The 17029-nt window shown below is 48.1% G+C and overlaps 1 protein-coding gene across 1 annotated transcript in view; it reads right to left on the bottom strand.

Moving 5' to 3' along the window:
* CIMAP1D (CIMAP1 family member D) overlaps positions 1-15617 on the bottom strand; it is a 68759-nt gene extending 53142 nt beyond the window's left edge. Inside the window, exons 1-3 of the mRNA XM_089657464.1 lie at positions 15566-15617; positions 15099-15209; positions 14499-14612 (exon numbers count right to left, since the gene is read on the bottom strand). Coding sequence (XP_089513590.1) covers positions 14499-14612; positions 15099-15209; positions 15566-15617 — 277 coding nt within the window. The remainder of the gene's footprint in view (positions 1-14498; positions 14613-15098; positions 15210-15565) is intronic.
* Positions 15618-17029: the final 1412 nt, after the last annotated feature.

The raw sequence follows: 17029 nt of genomic DNA, 5'->3' as shown, positions 1-17029 counted from the left end.
CACTGCTGGTGTGTAGAATTTTTTGACATAGGGTGCTGGCAGATTAAGGGCCTCCCATAGCTGCTGCCAGGCCCCTAATCTGCCATAGGCCCCTATATACCGCCTCCTCATGCTGCTGCCAGGTCCAGAGTCTGTCATGGGTCCCTGTACGGCCTCCCATTGCTGCTGTCTCCATCGCCACACTCTGCCATGTGCCACTTTCAGGTCTCCTCACACACTGCTGGTGTGTAGAATTTTTTGACATAGGGTGCTGGCAGATTACGGGCCTCCCATTGCTGCTGCCAGGCCCCTAATCTGCCATAGGCCCCTATATACCGCCTCCTCATGCTGCTGCCAGGTCCAGAGTCTGTCATGGGTCCCTGTACGGCCTCCCATTGCTGCTGTCTCCATCGCCACACTCTGCCATGTGCCACTTTCAGGTCTCCTCACACTGCTGGTGTGTTGAATTTTTTGACATAGGGTGCTGGCAGATTAAGGGCCTCCCATAGCTGCTGCCAGGCCCCTAATCTGCCATAGGCCCCTATATACCGCCTCCTCATGCTGCTGCCAGGTCCAGAGTCTCTCATGGGTCCCTGTACGGCCTCCCATTGCTGCTGTCTCCATCGCCACACTCTGCCATGTGCCACTTTCAGGTCTCCTCACACACTGCTGGTGTGTAGAATTTTTTGACATAGGGTGCTGGCAGATTACGGGCCTCCCATTGCTGCTGCCAGGCCCCTAATCTGCCATAGGCCCCTATATACCGCCTCCTCATGCTGCTGCCAGGTCCAGAGTCTGTCATGGGTCCCTGTACGGCCTCCCATTGCTGCTGTCTCCATCGCCACACTCTGCCATGTGCCACTTTCAGGTCTCCTCACACTGCTGGTGTGTTGAATTTTTTGACATAGGGTGCTGGCAGATTAAGGGCCTCCCATAGCTGCTGCCAGGCCCCTAATCTGCCATAGGCCCCTATATACCGCCTCCTCATGCTGCTGCCAGGTCCAGAGTCTCTCATGGGTCCCTGTACGGCCTCCCATTGCTGCTGTCTCCATCGCCACACTCTGCCATGTGCCACTTTCAGGTCTCCTCACACACTGCTGGTGTGTAGAATTTTTTGACATAGGGTGCTGGCAGATTATGGGCCTCCCATTGCTGCTGCCAGGCCCCTAATCTGCCATAGGCCCCTATATACCGCTTCCTCATGCTGCTGCCAGGTCCAGAGTCTCTCATGCCATGTGCCACTTTCAGGTCTCCTCACACTGCTGGTGTGTAGAATTTTTTTGACATAGGGTGCTGGCAGATTAAGGGCCTCCCATAGCTGCTGCCAGGCCCCTAATCTGCCATGGGCCCCTATATACCGCCTCCTCATGTTGCTGCCAGGTCCAGAGTCTGTCATGGGTCCCTGTACGGCCTCCCATTGCTGCTGTCTCCATCGCCACACTCTGCCATGTGCCACTTTCAGGTCTCCTCACACTGCTGGTGTGTTGAATTTTTTGACATAGGGTGCTGGCAGATTATGGGCCTCCTATAGCTGCTGCCATGCCCCTAATCTGCCATGGGCCCCTATATACCGCCTCCTCATGCTGCTGCCAGGTCCAGAGTCTTTCATGGGTCCCTGTACGGCCTCCCATTGCTGCTGTCTCCATCGCCACACTCTGCCATGTGCCACTTTCAGGTCTCCTCACACACTGCTGGTGTGTAGAATTTTTTGACATAGGGTGCTGGCAGATTACGGGCCTCCCATTGCTGCTGCCAGGCCCCTAATCTGCCATAGGCCCCTATATACCGCCTCCTCATGCTGCTGCCAGGTCCAGAGTCTGTCATGGGTCCCTGTACGGCCTCCCATTGCTGCTGTCTCCATCGCCACACTCTGCCATGTGCCACTTTCAGGTCTCCTCACACTGCTGGTGTGTTGAATTTTTTGACATAGGGTGCTGGCAGATTAAGGGCCTCCCATAGCTGCTGCCAGGCCCCTAATCTGCCATAGGCCCCTATATACCGCCTCCTCATGCTGCTGCCAGGTCCAGAGTCTCTCATGGGTCCCTGTACGGCCTGCCATTGCTGCTGTCTCCATCGCCACACTCTGCCATGTGCCACTTTCAGGTCTCCTCACACTGCTGGTGTGTTGAATTTTTTGACATAGGGTGCTGGCAGATTAAGGGCCTCCCATAGCTGCTGCCAGGCCCCTAATCTGCCATAGGCCCCTATATACCGCCTCCTCATGCTGCTGCCAGGTCCAGAGTCTCTCATGGGTCCCTGTACGGCCTGCCATTGCTGCTGTCTCCATCGCCACACTCTGCCATGTGCCACTTTCAGGTCTCCTCACACTGCTGGTGTGTTGAATTTTTTGACATAGGGTGCTGGCAGATTAAGGGCCTCCCATAGCTGCTGCCAGGCCCCTAATCTGCCATAGGCCCCTATATACCGCCTCCTCATGCTGCTGCCAGGTCCAGAGTCTCTCATGGGTCCCTGTACGGCCTGCCATTGCTGCTGTCTCCATCGCCACACTCTGCCATGTGCCACTTTCAGGTCTCCTCACACTGCTGGTGTGTTGAATTTTTTGACATAGGGTGCTGGCAGATTAAGGGCCTCCCATAGCTGCTGCCAGGCCCCTAATCTGCCATAGGCCCCTATATACCGCCTCCTCATGCTGCTGCCAGGTCCAGAGTCTCTCATGGGTCCCTGTACGGCCTCCCATTGCTGCTGTCTCCATCGCCACACTCTGCCATGTGCCACTTTCAGGTCTCCTCACACACTGCTGGTGTGTAGAATTTTTTGACATAGGGTGCTGGCAGATTACGGGCCTCCCATTGCTGCTGCCAGGCCCCTAATCTGCCATAGGCCCCTATATACCGCCTCCTCATGCTGCTGCCAGGTCCAGAGTCTGTCATGGGTCCCTGTACGGCCTCCCATTGCTGCTGTCTCCATCGCCACACTCTGCCATGTGCCACTTTCAGGTCTCCTCACACTGCTGGTGTGTTGAATTTTTTGACATAGGGTGCTGGCAGATTAAGGGCCTCCCATAGCTGCTGCCAGGCCCCTAATCTGCCATAGGCCCCTATATACCGCCTCCTCATGCTGCTGCCAGGTCCAGAGTCTCTCATGGGTCCCTGTACGGCCTCCCATTGCTGCTGTCTCCATCGCCACACTCTGCCATGTGCCACTTTCAGGTCTCCTCACACTGCTGGTGTGTTGAATTTTTTGACATAGGGTGCTGGCAGATTAAGGGCCTCCCATAGCTGCTGCCAGGCCCCTAATCTGCCATAGGCCCCTATATACCGCCTCCTCATGCTGCTGCCAGGTCCAGAGTCTCTCATGGGTCCCTGTACGGCCTGCCATTGCTGCTGTCTCCATCGCCACACTCTGCCATGTGCCACTTTCAGGTCTCCTCACACTGCTGGTGTGTTGAATTTTTTGACATAGGGTGCTGGCAGATTAAGGGCCTCCCATAGCTGCTGCCAGGCCCCTAATCTGCCATAGGCCCCTATATACCGCCTCCTCATGCTGCTGCCAGGTCCAGAGTCTCTCATGGGTCCCTGTACGGCCTGCCATTGCTGCTGTCTCCATCGCCACACTCTGCCATGTGCCACTTTCAGGTCTCCTCACACTGCTGGTGTGTTGAATTTTTTGACATAGGGTGCTGGCAGATTAAGGGCCTCCCATAGCTGCTGCCAGGCCCCTAATCTGCCATAGGCCCCTATATACCGCCTCCTCATGCTGCTGCCAGGTCCAGAGTCTCTCATGGGTCCCTGTACGGCCTCCCATTGCTGCTGTCTCCATCGCCACACTCTGCCATGTGCCACTTTCAGGTCTCCTCACACACTGCTGGTGTGTAGAATTTTTTGACATAGGGTGCTGGCAGATTACGGGCCTCCCATTGCTGCTGCCAGGCCCCTAATCTGCCATAGGCCCCTATATACCGCTTCCTCATGCTGCTGCCAGGTCCAGAGTCTCTCATGCCATGTGCCACTTTCAGGTCTCCTCACACTGCTGGTGTGTAGAATTTTTTTGACATAGGGTGCTGGCAGATTAAGGGCCTCCCATAGCTGCTGCCAGGCCCCTAATCTGCCATGGGCCCCTATATACCGCCTCCTCATGTTGCTGCCAGGTCCAGAGTCTGTCATGGGTCCCTGTACGGCCTCCCATTGCTGCTGTCTCCATCGCCACACTCTGCCATGTGCCACTTTCAGGTCTCCTCACACTGCTGGTGTGTTGAATTTTTTGACATAGGGTGCTGGCAGATTATGGGCCTCCTATAGCTGCTGCCAGGCCCCTAATCTGCCATGGGCCCCTATATACCGCCTCCTCATGCTGCTGCCAGGTCCAGAGTCTTTCATGGGTCCCTGTACGGCCTCCCATTGCTGCTGTCTCCATCGCCACACTCTGCCATGTGCCACTTTCAGGTCTCCTCACACACTGCTGGTGTGTAGAATTTTTTGACATAGGGTGCTGGCAGATTAAGGGCCTCCCATAGCTGCTGCCAGGCCCCTAATCTGCCATAGGCCCCTATATACCGCCTCCTCATGCTGCTGCCAGGTCCAGAGTCTGTCATGGGTCCCTGTACGGCCTCCCATTGCTGCTGTCTCCATCGCCACACTCTGCCATGTGCCACTTTCAGGTCTCCTCACACTGCTGGTGTGTAGAATTTTTTGACATAGGGTGCTGGCAGATTAAGGGCCTCCCATAGCTGCTGCCAGGCCCCTAATCTGCCATAGGCCCCTATATACCGCCTCCTCATGCTGCTGCCAGGTCCAGAGTCTCTCATGGGTCCCTGTACGGCCTCCCATTGCTGCTGTCTCCATCGCCACACTCTGCCATGTGCCACTTTCAGGTCTCCTCACACTGCTGGTGTGTTGAATTTTTTGACATAGGGTGCTGGCAGATTATGGGCCTCCTATAGCTGCTGCCAGGCCCCTAATCTGCCATAGGCCCCTATATACCGCTTCCTCATGCTGCTGCCAGGTCCAGAGTCTCTCATGCCATGTGCCACTTTCAGGTCTCCTCACACTGCTGGTGTGTAGAATTTTTTTGACATAGGGTGCTGGCAGATTATGGGCCTCCTATAGCTGCTGCCAGGCCCCTAATCTGCCATAGGCCCCTATATACCGCCTCCTCATGCTGCTGCCAGGTCCAGAGTCTGTCATGGGTCCCTGTACGGCCTCCCATTGCTGCTGTCTCCATCGCCACACTCTGCCATGTGCCACTTTCAGGTCTCCTCACACACTGCTGGTGTGTATAATTTTTTGACATAGGGTGCTGGCAGATTACGGGCCTCCCATAGCTGCTGCCAGGCCCCTAATCTGCCATGGGCCCCTATACCGACTCCTCATGCTGTGACGTTGCAACAAGGTGGAATTCAACCCTACATATGTTAGACCGCCTTTACGAACAGCAAAAGGCCATCACAGATTTCCTGATGTTAAAAGCGGATAAAGGTATTCCCTGTGTAACTTAGATGTCAGCCATTGGCAGCTCATGCGTGACACCTGCGCTTGCTCAGGCCCTTTGAGGAGGCCACGCTATTCGTGAGTCGGCAGGACTATGGGATGAACGACGTCATTCCTCTGTTGCACGTCCTGGAACAAATGCTGTTAACAATGGCTGGTCAGGGTGCGGTAGACGTGGCGCACAGATCTCAACGCCACATGACCCCTGTGGGGGCAGGACAGGAAGAAGAGGAGGAGGTAGAGGAGGACATTGGTGCTCAGGAATTATTGAGTGAAATGGGTGGTTTTTCCACTCAGCGGACAGGAGTGGAGGAGCAGGAGCATCTGGTAGAGGAGGAGGAGGAGGAGACAGAGGACCCAGACGCACCGTGGCAGTATGCTGTGGAGATGGAGGCAGGGAGTCCCTCGCATTCCTTGGCACAAATGGCCCATAGCATGCTCGGTTGCTTGCGTAGCGACAGCCGAATAATAACCATCAGACAGAGGGATGACTTTTGGCTGTCCACCTTGTTGGACCCTCGCTACCGTTCCAAAATGGTGGCCTTTTTCACACCTGCTGAGAGGGAGGCCAAAATAACGTACTATAAAAACCACCTATGTAGTCAGCTGGTCTCTGCCTGTCTGCGCCAACGTCCATCCTCAGACACTGTGGGCCCTGTGCGCTCGCGTTCCGCTGCCATGGCAGCAGGGGAGGGGTGGGGTGGTAGGAGCAGTGGCAGCTCCACCAGCAGCGGCTGCCTCAGTCTGCAGTCGATGATGAGTAGCTTTCTTCACCAGCGCAGTGAGGAAACTACTAACCAGCCGCAGCAGCAGCAGCATCAGGTGGACCTGGAGCAGGACCTCAAACAACAGGCTTAGGCCTACTTGGACAGCACCCTGCCAACCGAGGTAGACAATCCCCTTGACTACTGGGCAACGAAACTTGACCTTTGGCCCCAACTAGCTGAATTTGCCCTTGAAAGGCTGTCATGCCCGGCCAGTAGCGTGGCATCGGAGCGCGTGTTTAGTGCGGCAGGAGGTATTGCAACTCCGCGGAGGACACGACTGTCCACCCAAAGTGTGGAGAGACTGACGTTTGTGAAAATGAATCAGGCGTGGATTAGTCTGGATTTCAAACCACCAGTTCCTGACACAACTGACTAAATCCGCCATGAATCATGCCCCAAACATGTGCCACTTTCAGGTCTCCTCACACTGCTGGTGTGTTCCATTTTTTGTCATAGGGTGCTGGCAGATTACGGGCCTCCCATAGCTGCTGCCAGGCCCCTAATCTGCCATGGGCCCCTATACCGCCTCCTCATGCTGCTGCCAAGTCCAGAGTCTCTCATGGGTCCCTGTACGGCCTCCCATTGCTGCTGTCTCCATCGCCACACTCTGCCATGTGCCACTTTCAGGTCTCCTCACACTGCTGGTGTATTCCATTTTTTGTCATAGGGTGCTGGCAGATTACGGGCCTCCCATAGCTGCTGCCAGGCCCCTAATCTGCCATGGGCCCCTATACCGCCTCCTCATGCTGCTGCCAGGTCCAGAGTGTGTCATGGGTCCCTGTACGGCCTCCCATTGCTGCTGTCTCCATCGCCACACTCTGCCATGTGCCACTTTCAGGTCTCCTCACACTGCTGGTGGGTTCCATTTTTTGTCATAGGGTGCTGGCAGATTACGGGCCTCCCATAGCTGCTGCCAGGCCCCTAATCTGCCATGGGCCCCCGTACCGACTCCTCATGCTGCTGCCAGGCCCGTAATCTGTCATGGGCCCCTGTTGTCGCTTGTTGGCATATTCCGCTCGTTCAGATGCTCCTTCTCCTGCTACTCCTCTTCACGGATTCCGTCAGCAGTCTTTCTTGGAATCCGTTTCCAAGAGACAACAGTTTGCGAGCACGCACCAGACGGTGCAGAAACTGAACGTCCTCCTGTCCAAGTTGCTGCTGCCAGGCTTGTAATCTGTCATGCGCCCCTGTACCGCCTCCTCATGCTGCTGCCAGGTCCAGAGTGTGTCATGGGCCCCCGTACCGACTCCAAATGCTGCTGCCAGGCCCGTAATCTGTCATGGGCCCCTGTACCACCTCCCCATGCTGCTGCCAGGTCCAGATTGTGTCATGGGTCCCTGTACGGCCTCCCATTGCTGCTGCCAGGCCTGTAATCTGCCATGGGCCCCCCTACCGACTCCTCATGCTGCTGCCAGGCCCGTAATCTGCCATGGGCCCCTGTACCGCCTCCTCATGCTGCTGCCAGGTCCAGAGTGTGTCATGGGTCCCTGTACGGCCTCCCATTGCTGCTGTCTCTATCGCCACACTCTGCCATGTGCCACTTTCAGGTCTCCTCACACTGCTGGTGGTTTCCATTTTTGTCATAGGGTGCTGCATGGCCTCCCATTGCTGCTGCCTCCACCGCCACACTGTGGCTCCACACTCTGGTTTTGGCCCCGTGACTGGCCAAATGAGTGAAGTGTGCGGTGATTCTAAGATCGACGGCACTCATCTGCATGTCATACTGCCTGACAGTATTATTTCTCTTCCCCAGCAGACTCCAAGGGCATTTAAATTAAAGGTACAGTGTTCAGCACTAATATTAAGTCTCTCTGAAGCCTAGAAACACCCTTTTTTAAGTTAAATTCACAGCGAATATATTCGACTCGAATCGAATTTTTTCTACGAATTCGCCGAATCAGTCGAATCGAATTTTTGAATACTTCGCTCATCTCTACTAGACACCCATTTGTTTCTGTCCCTCCTGTCCTGGCCAACCTGATCTCTGCACCAAGGACTGCTTCCGTCACTATCACACACCAGTGGAGTATTAGTCTACTGTACAGTACGGCACAGTCTAGGACACACAATTCAGGAAGGGTCTCGAAAGATGTTAGGTATTCAGAAAACCTTCCATTGTGTTTTGGGAGACCCTGAAATTAAAGGCTAAAAAGTTTATGGTGCTGATAAGTTAAGCTGCAAAAAAGTAAAAAAAAAATGTAAAAGAGCAAAAAAAATTAAAAAGTTTAAAAAAGAGTTGTTGTTTTATTGAGGTAATGTTATATCATTACTGTGTGTTAACCAGTGTTTGCTTTGCAGGAATGCCAGGTCAGCTGCAGCACTGATGATCTGTTTATCCTGACAGCAGCAGGGCGTGGCTCTCAGAATATACAGTATATACGTCAGTGCTTGCAACGCTGCAGGAGGAAATTTCTCATCCGCAGTGAACAAAAGAATGGGTATGCCCAAGTATGAGGAGCATGGGGTGGTCAGTGAATGGTAGTTCCATATGCTTCGGCATATATTTTTTCACTTTTTTTTGGCAAACATTTCTTCATCCACATTGATTGATGTGAATGGAGGAATCTGTTCTTTTTTTTCATTTGCACAGTAATAGCAGCTTGTAGTGATTAGCGGGTGGTAGCTCCTATGTTTCGGCATATACTTTTTCACTTTTTTTGTCAGAGATTTCTTTGATGTGAATGGAGGACTCTGTTAGGTTTTTGTTTGTGTTCATGTATGCTTAGCATTAGAAATGTGGCAGAAACACCTAATGCTGGCCATATACATGATGTTTTTAGAGGCTCTAAAATGACAGCATAGTTCAAATACCCCCCAAATTACCCCTTTTTGGAAAGTAGACACTCTAAGGCATTTTCTAAGAGGCATGGTGAATAATTTGCAGATTGCCACAAGTTTTTGGAAAGTGAAGAAAGAAAATGAAAATGTATTTTTTATTTTCATTTTTCAAAACCTTGTGACAAAAAATTAGATCTGAAAAATACTCACCATGCCTCTAATCAAATATCTTGGGGTTTTCAAAATGGGGTCAATTGGGGGGTTGTTTGTACTGTTCTGGCATTTCAGGGCCTCCAACTGTGATAGGAAGTGAGGAAGGAAGACATGATGGAATACGCCCTTTAAAAGCCTGAAGGTGGTCATTGGATTTAAGGGGCCTGTATGTGGCTAAGCTGACAAAAAGTCTCACACATGTGGTATCCCTATACTTGGGAGAAGTAACAGAATGTCTTTTGGGGCGTAATTCCATGTATACCATGGCATGTGTGAGAAATAATTCATTAAAGTGACAGCTTTAACAAGGAATTTTTTTGTTTGGGGGGGGGGGCATTTTCCAAAAACCTGTGGCAAAAAATAAAATCTTCCATGAACTCCCTATGCCTCTCAGCAAATTCCTTTGGGTCTACTTTCCAAAAATAGGTCATTTGAGGGGTGTTTGTACTCTTCTGGCATTTTAGCACCTCAAGAAATGTGATAGGTAGTCAGAAGGTCTCCCACCAGGGTGTCTGTAACATTGGAATTCTGTTTAATACAAGTTTCAAGTTTTGCTGCAACTTAACTCTGTGTATTTACTACCCATACCATGCTGCACCTACCCATAAGTCGACAGCACATTCCTGCTTTTTTTTAGCACAATAACAAGTCCAAAGATTCCCTGAAGGTACTGAATGGTTTGACAAACTCCTTCTAAGCCTGAACCTTTGCTTTCCCAACTGCTCAATCTGGAAGAAAGGAGATGAGTGTGAAAACATTCTGGAAGAAGGCAGCTGAGAGAGACTTTAAAAAACCCATGAGGATGTCTCTCTAAAGTCAGATATTTGTTATCCAGTGTCTCTGTGTTGGGGGAGCCTCACTGTAACAGAGTGAGCACAAACAAGGGACTCCAACTGTAGGCATATTTGCGGCATCCCAGTGCTGTGCCACCACATGCATGCTTACAGCTGGCGTTAAAGTGTTACTAAACCCACAACAGTAAAATCAGCCTGTATATGCAGAAAGCATGCTTGTTATACTCACTGTGGAACCTAAGGGGTTAATCCTCTGTATTTTGTAAAAAATCCATTTTATCCTATCTTCTCTGTTCCTCCCCTTTTTCAAGCAACCACCTCTTATCTCCTGATAAGACAGACTGAACCGTAGGCATTTTTCTCAGTTTGGTGTGTATTGCTAGAGAGGTTTTTTTGTCTTGGGAGAGTGCATGTGATCAGCACAGGACCAATCAGCACTGATCAAACAGAGGTCAGGGGTTTTGCATCCTCCTAGAGCAGAAAGAAAACTCCTCCTATACGCTTTAGCTAGTGCTGGGCTGGACACTGATAGAAGCCACAAGACTGCTCTAACTTCTGATGAGAAAAGGTATTTAGCAGTTTATATTTACTAAAATAATTGCATTTACATGTTCTGTGCACTGTGGGAGACCAGATATAGTGAATGCAGGGTCCTGGGTTTAGTAACACTTAAAGGGGTTAAAAAGAGAGTACATTGGTCATTACTTTGTCACCTTGAAGAGGAAATTGTTACTGCAGTTATCCAGGGCTTCAAAGCAGACTATGGGGCTCGCCATCATTCACGTCTGTTATTTATATTACAGTTAGCTTAGCTAGATAATGGAGAATTATCTGTTATTTTACATTTGCTGATGTTCTAATGCCAAAACTTTGATTCCACCGGTAAATATTGAATTTGGTGCTTTCTTTGCAATAACCATTTCTTGTATTTTCAGCATGCAGTCATTGATAAATAATGTTCTATCTACGCTCCCTTTACCCTTGTTGCACCTTCCCTTTACCCTCCTTCCAACCACATGCCCCCCCTCCCCTTTAGTCCTGTATTTGCTCTTCTTAGTGGTCCTGGACATGGGGCTCCACTTCTTTCTGGTTTGTGTTTAATTAGAATATTGCTCAGACAGGGAACCATGAACCTGACTGGTTGCTACTGTTACGCTTGTGTTTACAGTGGTGTACTGCATGCTGCTTTTCTGGTAATTTACTTGTTTGGATTGGCGGCCATTGTGGACTGCCCTAAGACTTGTATTTTGTGATCCTGTAACTTGTGCCTGTCTGTGCAAAACGTCTTCAAATAAAGAATATATAAAAATGCAATGCTACCGTATTTGCCGGCGTATAAGACGACTGGGCGTATAAGACGACCCCCCTACTTTTCATGCTAAAATTTAGTGTTTGAGCTATACTCGCCGTATAAGACTACCCCTCTTCCAATGCACACCAGTGGCAGGAATAGTGTCCCATCATTGGTATCAGTGGCAGGAATAGTGCCCCATCATTGGTATCAGTGGCAGGAATAGTGCCCCATCATTGGTATCAGTGGGAGGAATAGTGCCCCATCATTGGTATCAGTGGCAGGAATAGTGCCCCATCATTGGTATCAGTGGCAGGAATAGTGCCCCATTATTGGCATTAGTGGCAGGAATAGTGCCCCATCATTAGTATCAGTGGCAGGAATAGTGCCCCATCATTGGCATTAGTGGCAGGAATAGTGCCCCATCATTGGTATCAGTGGCAGGAATAGTGCCCCATCATTAGCATTAGTGGCAGGAATAGTGCCCCATCATTAGTATCAGTGGGAGGAATAGTGCCCCATCATTGGTGTCAGTGGGAGGAATAGTGCCCCATCATTAGTATCAGTGGGGGGAATAGTGCCCCATCATTGGTATCAGTGGCAGGAATAGTGCCCCATCATTAGTATCAGTGGGTGGAATAGTGCCCCATCATTGGTATCAGTGGGGGGAATAGTGCCCAATCATTGGTGTCAGTGGGAGGAATGGTGTCCCAACATTGGTGTCAGTGGGAGGAATGGTGTCCCATCATTGGTGTCAGTGGGGGGTGGAATAGTGCCCCATCAGTGGTGTCAGTGGGGGGGGGGAATAGTGCCCCATCGTTGATGTCAGTGGGGGGGAGGAATAGTGCCCCATCGTTGGTGTCAGTGGGGGGGGGGAAAGTGCCCCATCGTTGGTGTCAGTGGGAGGAATAGTGCCCCATCGTTGGTGTCAGTGGGAGGAATAGTGCCCCATCATTGGTATCAGTGGGAGGAATAGTGCTCCATCATTGGTATCAGTGACACCAATGATGGGGCACTATTCCTCCCACTGACACTTGCTGACCCTGTTCTCGCATGGTGCTGCTGCAGCCAGCATATGTGGTTGCAGCAGCACCTCTACACTGACCACTTACCTGCTGGTCCTGCACTCAATTTTCGCGGGGCCGCTCGACTCCACCCCCTCGCCGGTGATTGGCCGCCTGTGTGCCTTTCCTGAGCTACAGTTCTGGCGGCCAATCACTGGTGAGGAGGCGGAGCCGAGCAGCCGCACGAACATCCAGTGGCCGAACTGAAGGCGCAGCCACGCTTCCTGGACCGGATCGTCGTGGGACCGGAACCAGGTAAGAAACAGCCGCTGCCCACCCCTGTACTTAGTGTCCCTTCCATTGGGGGAAGGGGGGGGCGGCGGCGGCAACGTGCCGCCCCCCTAAAAAGTGTCAGTATGCCGTATACCGGCGTATAAGACGACCCCCGACTTTTGAGAAGATTTTCAAGGGGTAAAAAGTCGTCTTATACGCCGGCAAATACGGTATTTATAATTGTTTCACCTTCATTGGATTTCAATGGAGTTACCAAGTTCAAGTTGAAACTGTACTGTACTCACATACTTTGTACAGCCAACACTTACAGGTGCACTATAAAGTGATTGACAATCTGACTTTATTCTGCCCAAAGGTAGAACTAGCCATGTAAAAGTGTCATACAGCTTGGGCAAGATACAACCGTAGACACAGGAACAAGTGCAAGACATAACAGAAGAAAGATCATGAATATACAATATCAAGACTCAGTAATTAGAGCTCCCTGTTGTCACTGCAGGTAACTTAAAAAGGATAAATGATCTCAATCTCTTTATTTTAGCTTTTGACAAAAAAATGTTTAACTCACAAACTGAAATATCAGTTAGATGTGGAGTTACACACAATTGGCATTTATTGATAAAAGTCTTATTTCTTATTTTATTTCCACTTTAAACAGCTTCTCAATAGGCACCTCATCTACACTCACAGGTTTATTAAAGAGCGATAATCTGTGTGATGGAATGATTATTTAAAAATTTGAAAGCAAATGAAATTTACTTACAAAATATACAAAAAAAAATAATATATTGTACGCAATAATGCAATCTGATGCATGCAGTAATGGCTTTAATGTAGTGAAAATATTTTCAGTCATAACGAAAAACATATGATAACCAAATAATTTATGGGTTTTTTTATTTCAGGAACTGGCAGTACTATTCCCATAGATGCTATGGGATCTGGGGCAAGGGGAGTGGGTAACAGAGTCTTGCATAGCTCTTTTTACCTGCCATCCTTCCCCTGGACTGAGCCAACATCTGTTGTCCACTAATGGCAGCACAGTGGCTAAATGGTTAGCACTTCCGCTTGGCAGTACTAGGGTCATTGGTTCAAATCCCAACCACGGCACCACCTGCCTGGATTTTGCATGTTCTCCCTGTGCCTGTGTGGGTTTCCTCCAGGTACTCTGGTTTCCTCCCACACTCCAAAGACATGCTGGTAGGTTAATTGGATCTGTCTAAATTAGCCCTAGTATGTGTATGTATGAATGTGAATTAGGGACCTTAGATTGTACACCCCTTGAGGGTTAGGGACTGATGTGAATGTACAACATTTATGTAAAAGTGCCGTGATGGCGCTATATAAGTACCTGAAATAAATAACATTTTTGAGCAGGGTAATCTCTGCACAGTGAAGAAGCTGGGCAAGTGTAAGGAACCATTAACACATATGTTATTGCTGAGTCTTTTTTTCCACTGACAACCAATGTACAAGAAAGCATTCTTCCTCCCACTGACCATGAACATAAGGAGAAATTCTTCCCAGTGAACACCAATTTAAGGGGTACTGTTCCTTTCGCTGACCACCATTGAGGAGCATTCTCATGCCACCTGACCACCACTGTACAGAGGCATTTTAGGCTGTTTCTGTGTTCCAAGAAACAACCTTGAGTTTACCGGCAGGAGTTCAATATTCGGGCTGAATATATTCTTTTACTAGAATTTACAAATAACATATGCCGATTTGTTTTTTTATTGTTGTTGTTATGGTGTATGTTAGAAAATAGTGTTGCATGACTGTAATAATAGGAGTGTTTCTTTTTTCTGCTGGATGGAGTTTGCTATGGGCTGTTTAAAATTAAATTATACCCATGAACTCAAACTATTGTATTATGTTTAGAAAAAAACATTTATGCTGCAGGCTGAGTGATTAGTGTTGTTTGGACCTACCAGCTGATTTGCCTCGAGCCTGAATGGAATAAGCAGGTCCAGCACTTCGGCCAAAGCGTGTCAAGCAAGGTTCCACATAATAGCGAGGTCCCGGACTGGAATCATTAATATGAGCTATTGGAAAGCAAGAAAGCAACATACAGAAATATATTGGAAGCATATAAGTAGGAAATTATTAAAAATTAGTACCAATTATAGATATTTTTTAAGTGCCTTGACAGCGTCAGTGGAGCATACAATCTAATGTTCCTAAGGTCAAGCATCCATGCATATTAAGACCTGTTAAAAAATCTAAACTACATCAATATTATTTTCAGAATGTCAGAAGGGAAGCACTTTGTAAAAATACATGCAAGCACAGCAACATCTATACACTCTATCTATGCAAAGTAAAGCTATGGCTGACTCTAGACCAAAACTAAAGAACTGCTTGAAGAAGTCGACAATTTCAACTACTACACTATTAAGTCAATGCTGTAACCCTAAAGAACATGCATGGAAAAATAAGAAGTAACTCCATGTAAACACTGATATGAAGTAGTGTCTTGTTCTTTTTTACCTACAATACTTTAACAGAGATTCTATTAAGATCATACTCACCAGAATGGCTTGCCCGTCCATGAAAAGAATAAGCTGGACTGGAATATTTTGTATAGTCATGACCTACAAACCCTACAGTTGGCGGCAGGTTGTAACGTCCGGGACCAGGACCTGTTGAAAGAGATGTCATTGCAAGAGTTATAGAATGAAGGAAGTACTTTAGAATACAAGATGGAGGAAATAAAAAGAATAGTTAATGTGAATTGAAGGAGAAATTAGATACTGATATATCTCTGGTTCTTTCTGGCAACAAATGGGTGCAAAACATATTCACTACAGTACTCAATCAAAAATCAAACTAAATCAGTCTACTCACTGATCAAAGCTGATCTTTGGTCATTGTGTGTTACTATAGTACATTTTGCTATATATGTCTGAATACGTTTCAAAATGCTTGAGCAGAGAAACAAAAAATGTACATAGCACATAGTAATATCTAGCAATACATGCTGACATTGCTCACCTACCTGTTTCTTTAGCTGCAATCATTGGGGTGATTCTTTCTGTGTGCTCTCCCATTTTATTCAATGTCAGCTGTTTATCTTTGTTATTTAATCTTGTTTTTTCCTTTTAAAAGCTCTTGTAAAGGAACAAAATGTACACAGAAAACTCAAAAGACCATACAGAGGTAAAGTTTATGAGTTATAGAGAGTGTAGAAAAAATAGCAGATGGTTTTTGCTCATTAATTAAATGCAATGTTTGATGAACCGGGGTTTCTTGTCAAGGATGCTCTTCTGTTATCCTGCAGGTCACACCATGGTAATGTGACCTGAGGATGTTCCAATATGTGTAAGCTTATCCGTGTGCTATCTCATCACCCCCCTCCCAAACACACCCATCAACCCCTCTCCAACGGGTTCCAAGTCACTGGAGCAAGAACACCTTCATTATGATAGTTCATGAATGTTACTTAACCATTTCTGTGCCCTGTACATCTAGATTTGAGATCATTACATGATAAAGATAGAATAATGCCCCTAGTATAGGAAACTTCTGTGAAAAAGACTGAACACCATTATATACGTAGATTCGTTATAGATATTGGTCATCCAATATTTGTAATCATGAAGTGTATTGGCTAATAACGGAAACCATTCACACCACTGCTAGATATATTCTTGGAACTAAACATATTTCTTATGTTTCCATAGCACAGTGGCTAAGTGGTTAGCACTTCCTCCTGGAAGCAATAGGGCAGTTGGTTTGTATCCAAACCATGGCACTACCTGCCTGGAGTTTGTATGCTCTCCTTGTGCCTGCATGGATTTCCTCCCACACCTCCAAAAGTGTCCCCTGTCTAAATTAGCCCCTAGTATGTGTATATATAAATATGAGTTAGGGACCTTAGATTGTAAGCTCCTTGAGGGCAGGGACTGATATAAAATATCTATGTAAAGCGCTGCGCAAATTGATGGTGCTATAGAAGTACCTGCAATAAATAAATTAAAAAGCATTGTTTGCATAATTTAGGATTTGAAGAGTTTTAAATAATAATATCCCACAAACACACAACATTTTTTGGTTTTGGTTTTTAATGTAAGCCTTCATACGTCCTAATGCTTTCAAAATTGTTTTATAATACAACACTAACATTGTAGCCTGCAAATTGAGTAGCAGATGCCAGTATACATTCTGAGACCTTTTTGTGGGTAAGGAAAGCTGGCTACACTTTTGGAGCGCTATGCCTGAAATATACAGGGCTTAAAATTTCGAGTCTAGACCTACTAGCCAGGCACAAACCTTACTCTCCACCAGTTGCCGCACCCAACCTTGCCCAGGTATACCCCCAGCCCATCCCCAGCCCCGCCCCCAACCACACCCCCTTAACGCTTATGAAATTAAATTTTTCTTTAGAATAAAGAGTCCAAAATATAAAAAACTGCAATTATAACATAGCTTTATTATGTCAATTTAAAAACAAAAAAAGACC

Source organism: Staurois parvus, unplaced genomic scaffold (genome assembly GCF_062004578.1).
Source record: "Staurois parvus isolate SC_StPar_1 unplaced genomic scaffold, SC_StPar_1.0 ptg001003l, whole genome shotgun sequence".
NCBI lineage: Eukaryota > Metazoa > Chordata > Amphibia > Anura > Ranidae > Staurois > Staurois parvus.
This window is presented reverse-complemented; position numbering and strand designations above follow the sequence as displayed.